The sequence below is a fragment of the Homarus americanus genome, unplaced genomic scaffold, assembly GCF_018991925.1.
Source record: "Homarus americanus isolate GMGI-L3 unplaced genomic scaffold, GMGI_Hamer_2.0 scaffold24694, whole genome shotgun sequence".
Classification (NCBI taxonomy): domain Eukaryota; kingdom Metazoa; phylum Arthropoda; class Malacostraca; order Decapoda; family Nephropidae; genus Homarus; species Homarus americanus.
In genome coordinates, this window is record NW_024732780.1 from 5,889,209 (window position 1) to 5,902,375 (window position 13,167).

General features: G+C 43.2%; 1 protein-coding gene across 6 annotated transcripts in view; it reads right to left on the reverse strand.

Moving 5' to 3' along the window:
• Positions 1-13,167, reverse strand: part of LOC121868996 — a 36,496-nt gene that overhangs the window by 5,874 nt on the left and 17,455 nt on the right. For 3 of the 6 annotated variants that reach the window (XR_006089490.1, XR_006089488.1, XM_042370055.1), the window contains exon 3: positions 7,320-7,487. The exons of 2 other annotated variants lie outside the window; for them this stretch is intronic. Coding sequence is in view for 1 of the 4 variants with exons in the window: in XM_042370055.1 (XP_042225989.1) it covers positions 7,320-7,460 (141 nt within the window). In the remaining 3 variants the exon portion in view is untranslated. Of the gene's footprint in view, positions 1-5,515; positions 5,535-7,319; positions 7,488-13,167 lie in introns of those variants that run through there. One more of the 6 variants, XM_042370054.1, reaches the window with a different exon arrangement.

The window sequence follows — 13,167 nt, forward strand, 5'->3', positions numbered from 1 at the left end:
CTACTCTTTTTAAAAACCCGACACATTCAAGAGGGGAGCAAATACCCAAGCCACTGGACCTCATCACAATAAACGAGGAGGGTATGGTGGCCAAACTGGAACAACTAGCCCCAGTTAGCACCAGCCACCATGTAATGTTGTCATTCAGATTTAACTGTTACCTAGTTCATGACAAAGCGAGGCCAAGGTGCAAATATTACATGGGATTTTACGACGGGATGAGTGAGGAGATGAGGGGTATCCACTGGCCTGACTCACTAAGGTATAAGAACACAGACACAATGCTGAATATCATAGCTAGTAAAGTGAACCATTTGATCGATAAATACACACCTAAGACCAAACCTAGTGCCTCTAGGAATAAGAGGGGATCCCCTACACATGAACCATGCGGCGGTCGACCAAGTTAAGAAAAAAAACGAGAAATTCAAGGTGTGGATTAGATCAAATGATGAGCAGGACAAGAGGTTGTATGCAAGAGCCAGGAACCAAGCAAAGTCAGATTGTAGAATGGCTGAAAAGGCATTCCAGAGGCTGGTTGCAAGCTAGGTCAAACCCAAAGGCGTTTTACCGCTATGCAAAGTCAAAATTACAAACGTGAATAGGATTATCAGACCTGAAGTTTGAAGATGGTAGTTATGCATATTCTGACCAGGACAAAGCTGAGGCAGTGAACAGCTTCTTTTCTTCATTGTTCACAAGAGAGGATGCGATTAACCTTCCTGCATTTGAGGACAGATGGTTTGATACAGCACTGACCCACATTGTGTTCACAGAAGAAGTTATAAGAAATAAAGTGTCAAAGTTAAAGGTTCATCAGAGACCCGGCCCTGACATGGTGCATCTCGGAGTGCTAAGAGAGTTGTGCAACAAGCTTGCTGAGCCCCTGAAGATCCTGTTTTGTAAATACCTGGATGAACAAAAGGTCCCCAGTGATTGGAAAATGGCTTATGTGAGACCTATCTTCAAAAAGGGCGATCGTCACTCCATGAACAACTATAGAACGGTGAGCCTGACCAACATAGTATGTAAAGTACTTGAGAGCATAATAAGAGATGCCAAGATGGAACATCTAGCACGAAACAACCTTGTAAAGCATTGCCAACATGGTTTTATGCCGAGGCACTCCTGCTTAACACAATTATTCAAGGTTCTGGATATTTGGACCCATATTCTGGAACGTGGTGGTAATATCGACAATCCAGTATAGTCTCGATTTACGCGGATTTGGTTTACACGTTTGGTCACTTACGCAGCACCTTGCCAGACCAACAATTTTTATTTACACGGTTCATTCCATCATTTACGCAGGAAGCGGCGTGGGCAGGGTGCCCACAAGGTCGCCCAGTCATCAAAACATTACCGAGTTCTTCACCCACCACCCACCACAGCCGGCCCAAGTCAGTGATAGTGAGGATATGGACTTTGAGGGGTTTGACAAAGAGGCCCTGCAAGCCTCTGTGGTGGATAGTGATACAATTGATGCAAGTGATACAGGTGAGGGTCAATTATCTGCCCTCTGCCTTGGAACCAACCCCCCTATCCCCATGTGCCCAGCCATCTTTTCTACTAACGTAAGTGTTAAAAACCTAATATTATTGATATTTCTCTTAAATATTAATTGTTGTGCATACCATCATAAAATTAAGATGTTATTTTTACTACAACGTAGGTATTGTGTCGGAAAAAGTGTATTTTGGGGGTCGGCCCAGTCTCTATTTCAATTAATCCCATATGTTCTGTTATTTCAGTTACACGTTTCTCGTTTTACGCGGACCTCCATGGGTTCAATTGACTGCGTAAATGAAGACTATACTGTATATACAGTTAACCCTCACTTTACGCGGTTAATGTAACCCGGAGGGTACCGCGGAAAGTGAGGAACGCGTAAAGTGAATAACATAACATATGGGATTAATTGAAATGGAGTCCGGGCCGATCCCCAAACTCCACTTTTTGACGACACACAACTATGTTGTAGTAAAAATTTTATCTTAACTTTATGATGGTATGAAAAAACAAGTAATATAGAAGAGGTTAGGTTAGGAAAGATAAAGGTTAACATAGGAAAAATAAAGGTAAGGTTAGAAAACTAAAAATTAGGTGTAACACTTACGGTAGTAGAAGAGATGGGTCGGCATACGGGGATGGAGGCTGGTTCCGAGGCAGAGGGCAGATTACTGGCCCTCAGGTGAATCACCATTACTAGGTGAATCATCATCACTGTCACTTACAGTTGTCAGGGCTTCCCTGACAAATCCCTCAAAGTCACCTTCACTGTCACTATCACTGGCTTGGGCTGGCTGTGGTGGGTTGCGGGTGAAGAAATCTGTTATGCTTTGCTGACGGCTGGCGTTGATGTTGTCGTGATACACCTTGATGTACGGCTCCATAGCCTGCACCAGCCGGGTATGGAAGACTTCATAGCGGTCATCGTCATTGTCGCGGGAAAGGAAGGACTTCATCTTCTCTGCACACTCCATGGCACCCTTAATATCACTATGACTTAAATTGTGTTCTTCGGAGACTGACGCACCTTCTTCCTCCTCTTCACTGACGTGTTCTTCTTCCAACATCTCGTCGGCAGTCACTTCAGGATCTCTGATCACCTCCAGGATGTCGTCGTTGGTGGTCTCGGAGAAGCCTGGAACTGTAACAGTCTGCGCAGCTTCTCTGGCAAGGTCCACTGCTACTGCAACATTCTGAACCTCACCAGTCACAGATTGACTCCTCCTCTCACCTGGTATTCCATGCAACACATGTCTCCATGCGTGACGAATTGTAGCAATAGACAGCTGATCCCATGACTCCACCAAGAAGTCCACAGCTTTCTTGATGTTAAATACTCTCCAGAATTGTTTGAAGAGTATTTTTTGCTGTTCTAACTGTTGATCCTCATCTTCTTCGCTCTTGCTATCGGTGGTGGTGTCACTCAGGTTACGCAACTCTTCCCTGGTGTTGGTGTAGTCGTTCAGGAGCTGGAATTTTTTTGTTGAGAATGCAGCTTTCACACTGCAAATCAACTCCTGGTCCATGGGCTGGATTAAAGACGTAGTGTTGGGAGGAAGGAAGACCACTTTTACGTTGGGGTGACGATCTAACAGTAGGGGCGAGTGTCCTGGTGCGTTGTCCAGCAGCAACAAAATATTAAATGGGACATTCTGTCGCTCACAGAATTTCTTTACATCGGGAACAAAACAGTTATCAAACCAGGAGAGGGACAGTGTAGAGAACATCCATGCCTTACGTGCGGTCAGCCAGTGGATATTTAGCTTGGTCATGTCCATGGTTTTGTAGGCGTGCGGCTTGCGGGCTGTGTGGATCAACGATAACTTGAGCTTACAGGTACCGGAGGCATTGGTGGTAAACAGGACGGTGATGCGTTCCTTCTGCATTTTCCGGCCCCGAATCCTTCTGGCATTCTTCACAACGAAGGACTTGGAAGGTAGCTTTTTCCAGAAAAGACCAGATTCGTCCATGTTAAACACCTGGTCGTCACTGTACTGTCCTTCCTCCATAATCTCACGTAAAAACGGAGGAAATTCCTGAGCCGCAGCACGATCAGCACTTGCTTCTTCACCACCAATGTTTATATTGGTGATCTTGTTCCGGATCTTAAACCTCTGTAACCACCCAGAGGAAGCATTAAAGGGTTTGGGCTCTGAAGTTCCCATCTTTCGTGCCACTGCCATGTACAGTTCACGTGCGTAGTCCTTAACAGAGTGCGTGTCGACCGCCATGTTCCGTCGCACCTGACGCACCAAGTACCTCACAAGTAATTTTTCTGTCTTGAGAAGCACCTGGTTGTGAAAATACTTGATCATAGAAGCACCTGTAGACTTTGTGATCTTCATGTGCTCCTTTATCTTGGCTGAATCCTTCTTTATAGTCCGGATCGTAGATTCGTTCACGCCATGCTGGCGCGCCAAATCAACCTGCCTTGTTCCTTTCTCCAACTCTTGGATGATGCTATACTTCACCTCGTAGCTTAAGGAACGTCGTGTCTTCTTTGGTTTAGTGCCGCTGGGTCCAGGTAAGGAAAGGTTTCTCTCTGGGGGTGGTGGTCCGGCGGAAGCCATTTTACGGAACAATGGATGCGCGTTTACACGGAGTGGCCTTGAGGGATGAAACTGCCGCGGCTAGGTCAAGCGTCGTCTTTCCTCCCTCCCTCCCTCCCCCGGGTGGACACGTCATAATACTTTAAGCCAATTACAGCTAGCAGCAGAGGGGGGGTAGGGATGCATGGCCAATCACAGGTCTGATACGTCATATGACGTCAGTGATAACGCAACAAAGACACACACTGCGCAACCTTACCGCGCCGCTTGCCCAAGCGGAGGGAGGAGGAGGGAGAGGCAGGCGGGCGGGTGGCGGGTGGGGCGAATCTAAAAATAGCGTCGCCCCGGACACTCTCCGCGTAATGGGGTTCACGTACCGCGTAATGTGAGCACGTGAGGTTCTGGCAAGGCACCGCGTTAACGTGGAAACGCGGAATGCGGGACCGCGTAAAGTGAGGGTTAACTGTACATAGATTTTGCCAAGGCTTTCGACAGTGTACCCCATGAAAGGCTGTAAATTAAACTGGAAGGGTATGGAATTTGGGGAAATGTCCTAGCTTGGATAGAAGACTTTCAATATGACAGCAAGCAGTATGCGGTGATTAATGGCGCGAAATCATCATGTGTACCCGTCACAAGCGGGGTACCACAGGCCAGTGTATTGGGCATGCTGTTGTTTGTTTGCTTCATAAATGACGTGCCTGACGCTGTACATTCCTCCATACAAATATTTGTGGATGACGCTAAGTTATTTTGGGAAATTAAGAACCAAGCGGACTGTGAAGAGCTGCAGAAGGATCTCTGTGAGCTCCAAGAATGGTCGAAGAAATGGCTGCTAAGATTCAATGTCATGGAGTGTAAGAAGATGTACCTGGGGCATACCAACAGCAAGGAGGCGTATCATTTGTCCCAATGGGATAATGAAACTGCACTATTTGAGACTGAATATGAGAAGGACCTAGGTGTGTATGTTGATAATGAGCTGAAGTTCTCGGGCCATTATGAGAAGAAGGTAAATCAGGTAAATAAATTATTAGGTCTTATAAGAAGGTCGTAACGACCTTCATGAGTGAAGTGCTTCCCTATCTGGAGTACTGTCACCCCACCTGGTCCCCGAGATATGCTAGGGACTGTCAGTTGATTGATAATGTCCAAAGGAGGGACACCAGACTGGTGCCTGCACTACGGCACCTCAGCTACCCTGAAAGATTGGAGCGCCTGAACTTGCCTAACTTACACTACAGATGGGCAAGGGGGGAACTAATTAAAGTGTATAAGCATTGAGTGTCCTTACCTGGAGCTGGCAAATGCTTGACACACTGGGGGTCACAGCTTAAGGTTGAAGAAGTCACAAGCCGAAAAAACTGTGAGGGGTAACTTTTTTGGAGTGAAAGTTGTGAACTCTTGGAGCAATCTGCCAGAGAGTGTTGTGATGGCACCGAGTGTGAACTCTTTCAAGACCAGACTTGACCAACACTGGAACAGGTTCAGGTACATTCAGGATCCAGTGCATGACCAGTACTTGCCAACAGTGCATAATAGAGACGAGACCGATCACCCAAGCAGCTAACGAGCCGATCAGTGGTGAAGAGTATAAAAGTAAAAAGTAAAGTAATCACAAGAACCACAGTTACTAGTCTAATAGCTGATATGCTGAAATTAGGTAATTAGAATAAATCAACTAAATAAATTTATTTTACATATCATATTACTACAAAACAGTCCAAACAATTTAATCAGAATATAATATATACAATACACCTCCAATGAAATCACCAATACCCAATTCACTGGAACTCTCCTTAACCCCAATTCATCTCGACTAAGGATTCATGACACCTCCCCCTTTAAGACAAAATTTATACAAGGATAAATCTTGAAAATGAAATAAGCATAAGGGACAGTGTGTCTGCAATTCCAATTATCTTTTCCTTTTATATGTTTAATAACAAGCTTGTAAGGCAAGGGACCATCTTACTAGTCTTTGGTTACTATTTTTCAATTTATCTAAAAGAACATAGCGGATTATGATCACTGTAAACTGTATGATATTGACACAAAGTAGTACCTTAAGCTGTGTATTATTATATTACTCTTATATTACTCCATTAATTATGTATAGTAAAGTATTACAGAACATATATTAATTCTATGTAATATTCCCATTTATTGTGTACCATATTATGTATATAAATTATCATATTTATACTTTATGTATTCAGCTTGTGAATGCTGGCATCTGTACATCCCAGAGCGCAGTAATACATAGAGAGAGAGAGAAGACAGAGTCTTCGTGGTGTGGAAACGCGAGCTCCTGGGTCCTACTGTATATATATCTCCCGTACGAGAATAGAACCTACTTTTAAGGCAACAAGTGCTTGTGTATACCCTCAGTAGTATAGAACATTTTGTGGGTATCCAAGACACACGTCAGATAAACAACAAGTTTTTCATAAAAATTAGGCAACTGCAATACTGGAGCACTAATTAGACAAGCACAGATATTTTCATAAGCAGCTTGGCATTCAGTGGTTCACAGAAACAACTTCTTTGGGCTTAGCAGATAAGTGAGAGGGACTGCAATATAACCAAAATCAGAACAGAAACGTCTGTAACATCCAGTCATGTCCAAGAACCTCATAACGGCTTTGCGATCCCAAGGAATCTGGAGGTTACAGATGGCTTCAACCTTTGCTGACACTGGAGTGATGCGTACTTGTCCAATCTCATGCTCCAAGAAAATAACATATGCTTTGCCCAACTCACTTTCACCAGATTAACAGTCAATCCAGCACCAGTCAGGTGGGTAAACAAGTCTCAAATTCTGAAAATGTGCTCCTCTTAGGTTGTGCTGTGAACCACCAGGCCACCCAAATATGCTTGAATGCCCGACAACCCATGGATCACTCTGTAGCTGGTGCATTTTCATTCGAAAAGGAAGGATTTTATAGTTGTATAGCCCGTCTGGTGTTGTAAAGGCAGATATCCTCTTTGCTTTGTCAGTAAGTCGTGTCTGGTAATAACCTTTCAGTAAATCAAGCTTGGTCACATACTCGGCATTCCCTTTGGTGTCGATGAGGCCATTAATATGTGGCAGTGGGTAACATTCTCCCTGGGTCACTTTATTGATCTTCCAATAGTCTGTGCACATTCACCATGACCCATCTGGCTTTGGTACCTACAGACACAGAGAAGACCCTTCACTGTCACCAAGTTCAAGTTGTGCTGCAGTAGAAAGTCAACCTCCTTCTTCAGACTTACTTTCTTGCTGGGACTCATTCGATAAGGAGTTTGTTTGGTGGGTGCCGGATCTCCCACCTGGACGACATTAAGTTCCACCAGACTGCAAGGTTGTGGAACATCACTGAACAGGTGTTGATAGTCCCCAAGTAGCTGCTCCATCTCTTCAATCTGGACCAGTCACAAAGGCTGCAATTTTATGTGGATATTAGCCAAAATACTTGAGTCAATCATCTTTGCTTTGGTTGTTCTAGAATGTCATTACAGTCTTCCTCACTGGGTTCCATAAAGCAAACAAGGTTAACAACAGTGATAATGTTACCTCTAATTCATAACCTTTAAGTAAGTTCACATGAACAAGTCTCTCAGGTTTGCTGCATCCTGGTGTCTTAAGATTTTTTACATCATTAACCTTGAATAAAACTTTGTATGGTCCATGAAACTTTGACTCTAATGCATGTTTATGAATTGGCAAAAAAAAAACAAGATCACCAGGCATAAATTCTCTAACTTGAATCTGTAAGTCATATGTGTCTTTCATTCTTTTCTGAGCTTCCTTCAAATTCTCCCTTGGCAACTCACAAGCTGAGTGAAGTCTCTCTGAGTAAGTTCAGTGTCAATCCATGAATATTTTAAGACCTTAAGAGTTCCCCTGACTTGGTGTCCATACACAAGTTGGGGTGAAGCCACGGACTCTTGTTTTCTATCTGATTGTAAATAATAAAATTTGGATTCCCTCTTCCTAGTCTCTATCATTCTCGATATACAATATTTCATTATCGTGGTTTTTGGAAATGTTCGGGGTACTTGGTTCTAACTACAGGAGCGAACATAAACACCTGTAGAGTTCTGTAGGTTCTATTCAACGGAAATATACAAGGGTACATTTACAAGCACAGGTAGTCCTTACACTCCTATATGGGTCAACTGACCTCTCTCTGACCTCTCAGGCGACATGTGGTAAGTGGTACATTAGCAGCTTCCAGATGTCACCAGGCACATTTATCTAGGCGTGTGGTGACATGAAACAGGGGCATTGCCACACGCTACTGACTAGAGAAGTAATGTATATATATATAGAGTACAGTTAACCCTCACTTTACGCGGTTAATGTAACCCGGAGGGTCCCGCGTAAAGTGAGAAACGCGTAAAGTGAATAACATAACATATGGGATTAATTGAAATGGAGTCTGGGCCGATCCCCAAACTCCACTTTTTGACGACACACAACTATGTTGTAGTAAAAATATTATCTTAACTTTATGATGGTATGCACACACTTAATAATTAAGAGAAATATCAATAATATTAGGTTTTTTAACACTTACATTAGTAGAAAAAATGGCTGGGCACACGGGGATGGGCGGTTGGTTCCGAGGCAGAGGGCAGATTATTGGCCCTCACCTGTGTCACTTGTATCAATTGTATCACTATCCACCACAGAGGCTTGCAAGGCCTCTTTGTCAAACTCCCCAAAGTCCATATAAGTCCATATCCTCACCATAATTATCACTATCACTGACTTGGGCCGGCTGTGGTGGGTGGCGGGTGAAGAACTGGTAATGTTTTGATGACTGGGCGACCTTGTTCGCGCAGCTTACACAACATGGCGGATGGCGGGAGGTTTGGACCCAAAAATGGCGCGGCTCGCCAGCCGCTCTCCGCGTAAAGGGGTACACGCACCGCGGAATGTGAGCATCCTGGGTTCCGGCAGGGCACCGCGTAAACGTGGAAACGCGGAATGTGGGACCGCGTAAAGTGAGGGTTAACTGTACATACATGGTATACATACAGCTTTTAGAGTCTGGTGAAACCTCTCAAATGCCCCTTGAGACTCCGGATAATATGCCATTGCTAGGTACTGATGAACTCCCATCTTCTTCATTACTTGCTTGAATAGCCCTGAGGTGAAATTTGAACCCTGGTCACACTGGACTACCTTTGGAACTCCATATTGGATGAAAAATGTAATCAGTGCATTCAAAACTTTCTTTGCACTGTAGTTATGCATTGTCATGCATCGTAAAGGAATAACTTGAGGATACCAAGTAGTGCTACACATCATTGTGAAAAGAAATTGGTTACCTTTTTAAGTTGTAGGAAGGGTCCCTACTGGAATTGGCTTTAATGGTGCAGGCTTAATGGTCTGATTTGGTTTTCCTGCTAGTTGACATTCATGACAAGTTCTACAATATTTACCTACATCACGTTGTACCTTTGGCCAGTAGAAATGTTGAAGGATTTTGTGAAAGGTCTTATTTACTCCAAGATATCCACCACTATAGTCATGTGCAAGGGCTAATATAGTTGATATAAGTTTAGTAGGAACGAAAATCTGATGTGTCTCTGACCAAACTTCATTGGCAGGAACATGAGGAGGTCTGTACTTGTGCATTAGAATATCTGACTTGAGGTAATGTCAAGTAGGGAGTTTAGACATGTCCGATTCGTCTACAGACTTGTTGTAGAATGTGCGGAACTCAATGTCCTCCATTTGAGCTTTCATCAGTGCATCAGTAGTGATTGGAACATTATTATGTGTTTCTAAACTTGTAGGCTCTGTAGATTGATCACTGTCATCTTTAGCAATGTACAAATCATTAACATGTAAATCATCAAAACCATCAAGGGAATAAGCTTTGATTTTGTTCATGCTTATGGTGACTGCACAGGTAGGAAATAAATTAGGAAGTTTCTCTTCTAACTGCTGTGGGATTATGAGGCAAAGAAATAGGAGACACACCTGGTTATGGTACCACTTTAGAACCAGCAAGGTCATTTCCTAACAAAAATGTAACTCCCAGAACTGGGAGAAAGTATTTTACTTCAACAATGACATAGCCTGAAACCAAATCTGACCTTAAAAAATCTTAATAAGGGAAATGTCTGTAGCAGAAATTCCACCCACACCCTCAGCGAGTACACTTTGACCAGTAAGGACATCATCCAAACAAGGAACTGACCCTCTCACAATGCTAACAGAAGCTGTAGTGTCTAAGAATTTTAACAAGGTTCTGAGCAGAAGATTCATTAGAAGAAATAGACCCCTTAAAAATAAATAGTTTAAAAGTATCATCTTTCCTAGCTTTGTAAGACTTACTTTTTACTTTTATCCTCTTCACCAAATGATCGGCTCGTTAGCCGCTTGGGCGATCGGTCACGTCTCTGATACGCACTGTTGGCAAGTACTGAGCATGCACCAGCTCCTGAATGTACCTGAACCTGCTCCAGTGTTGGTCAAGTCTTGTCTTGAAAGAGCTCACACTCGGTGCTGTCAAAACACTTTCTGGCAGACTGTTCCAAGAGTTCACAATTCTAACTCCGAAAAAGTTTGCCCTCACAGTTTTCTGGACTTGCGGCTTCTTCAATCTTTAGCGAGCGTCCGCCAGCTCCAAGTAAGAACACTCGACAGACCCTTGAGATGTGTATACACCTCAATTAGGTCACCCCTTGCCTGTCTGTAGTATAAGCTTGGCAAGTTCAGGTGCTCCAATCTCTCAGGGTAGCTGAGGTGCGGAAGTGCAGGCACCAGTCTGGTGGCCCTCCTTTGAATATTTTCAGCCAACTGACAGTCCCTAGCATATCTCGGGGACAAGACGGGGTGACAGTCCTCCAGATGGGCAAGCACTTCATTCTTGAAGATCGTTACGAGAGACGGACCATCTAGATATCTGAACGACCTTCTTATAAGACCCAAAAATTTATTTGCCTGATTTACCTACTACTCGCAATGGCCCGAGAACTTCAGCTCATTGTCAACATACACACCTAGGTCTTTCTCACATTCAGTCTCAAATAGTGCAGTTTCTTCATCCTATTGGGACATATGATACGCATCCTTAACATTGGTACGTCCCAGGTACATCCTCTTACACTTCGTGACATTGAATCTCAGCAGCCATTTCTTCGACCATTCTTGGAGCCCACAGAGGTCCTTCTGCAGCTCTTCACAGTCCGCTTGGTTCTTGATTTCCCGAAATAACTTGGCATCATCGGCAAACATTTGTATGGAGGAGTGTACAACGTCAGGCATGACATTTATGAAACAAACAAACAACAGCAGGCCCAATACACTGGCCTGTGGTACCCCGCTTGTGACAGGTACGGATGATGATTTCGTGCCATTAATCACCACACACAGTTTGCGGTCATGTAGAAAGTCTTCTATCCACGCTAGGACATTTCTCCGAATTCCGTACCCTTCCAGTTTGATTTTCAGCCTTTCGTGGGGTGCACTGTCAAAAACCTTGGCAAAATCTAGGTAAATATTGTCGATATTACCACCCCGTTCCAGAATATGGGTCCAGATATCCTATACCTTGAGCAATTGTGTTAAGCAGGAGCGCCCTGCCATAAAACCGTGTTGGCAATCCTTTACAAGATTGTTTCGTATTAGATGTTCCATTGCGGCATCTCTGATAATACTCTCAAGTACTTTACATATTATTACAGTTGTACCCCTCTTAACACGGTCAATTGAACCCACAGGGTACCGCGTTAAGTGAAAACTGCGTTAAGTGAACAACAGAACATATGGGATTAATTCCAATAGAGACTGGCCCGACCCCCAAACTTCACTTTTTGACGTCACACAACTATGTTGTAGTAAAAATATTATCTTAACTTTATGATGGTATGCACACACAATTAATAATTAAGAGAAATATCAATAATATTAGGTTTTTTAACACTTACATTTGTAGAAAAGATGGCTGGGCACACGGGGATGGGGGGTTGGTTCCGAGGCAGAGGGCAGATTATTGGCCCTCACCTGTATCACTTGTATCAATTGTATCACTTACCACAGAGGCTTGCAGGGCCTCTTTGTCAAACCCCTCAAAGTCCATATAAGTCCATATCCTCACTATAATTATCACTATCACTGACTTGGGCCGGTTGTGGTGGGTGGCGGGTGAAGAACTCGGTTAATGTTTGGATGACTGGGCGACCTTGTGCGCATCGTGCCCGCGCCGCTTCCCGCGTATATGAGTAGATGAACCGCGTAAAGTGAAAGTCCGGTTCTGGCGAGGCACCGCGTATATGAGAAATCGCGTTAAGTGAAACCGCGTTAAGCGGGGTACAACTGTGTATACCGTATATCACGGCCTATAAGACGAAATTTGAACATTAAAAAAATCTGCCCAAAGTTAGGGGGTCGTCTAAACCACCAAGTTTAAAATTCTTACCTCTTAAATATTGTGGTTTAGTGTGTCAAGAGTGGTGATGAAAACATCGTAAGCCACTCACAAGGTCTTACCACTAATTATTTTATACTGAAACTTACGTTTGGCAAGCTGGATTCAAATTAAGATTACCGGTATATTAAAATAATAAAAATGTATTATAAACCTGTCTAACATACCGTAAAAGAGATTTATACCCCTATAATAAACACAGCTATCATCACACACCCCTCCCCACGCCCCCCCCCCCATTTGCCAGTGAGGAGCCGTGGAGGTGGTCAGTAATGCATACCGGTATCGGTATATTTACTCATAATAATATTTATCTCCTATAAATAATTGATTTAAATTTTATTTTTTTCCAAAGAATATTCAGTAAATGAGTGCATTAATTCTTGAAACTATCGACGGTTAATTACAGACGCTCAAGTGACGTCACTAGTGTTTACACTACACCAGCTGGTAATATTTGATGCCATTACTTGAAGTGAATTGGCCTTATTTTAAGTAACTAACTATAAATAAATACAAAAATTAAAAAAAAAGATCAAAACTGAGAAATAATATACTGTATGTATGTTGTGTTGTCAAAGTAAGAGGAACAATTGTGTAAGTACGTAATATTTTTTCACTCAAATCCTAATGAAACACTACTGGAGAACATTCCTTTGTCGCAAAACAGTTTA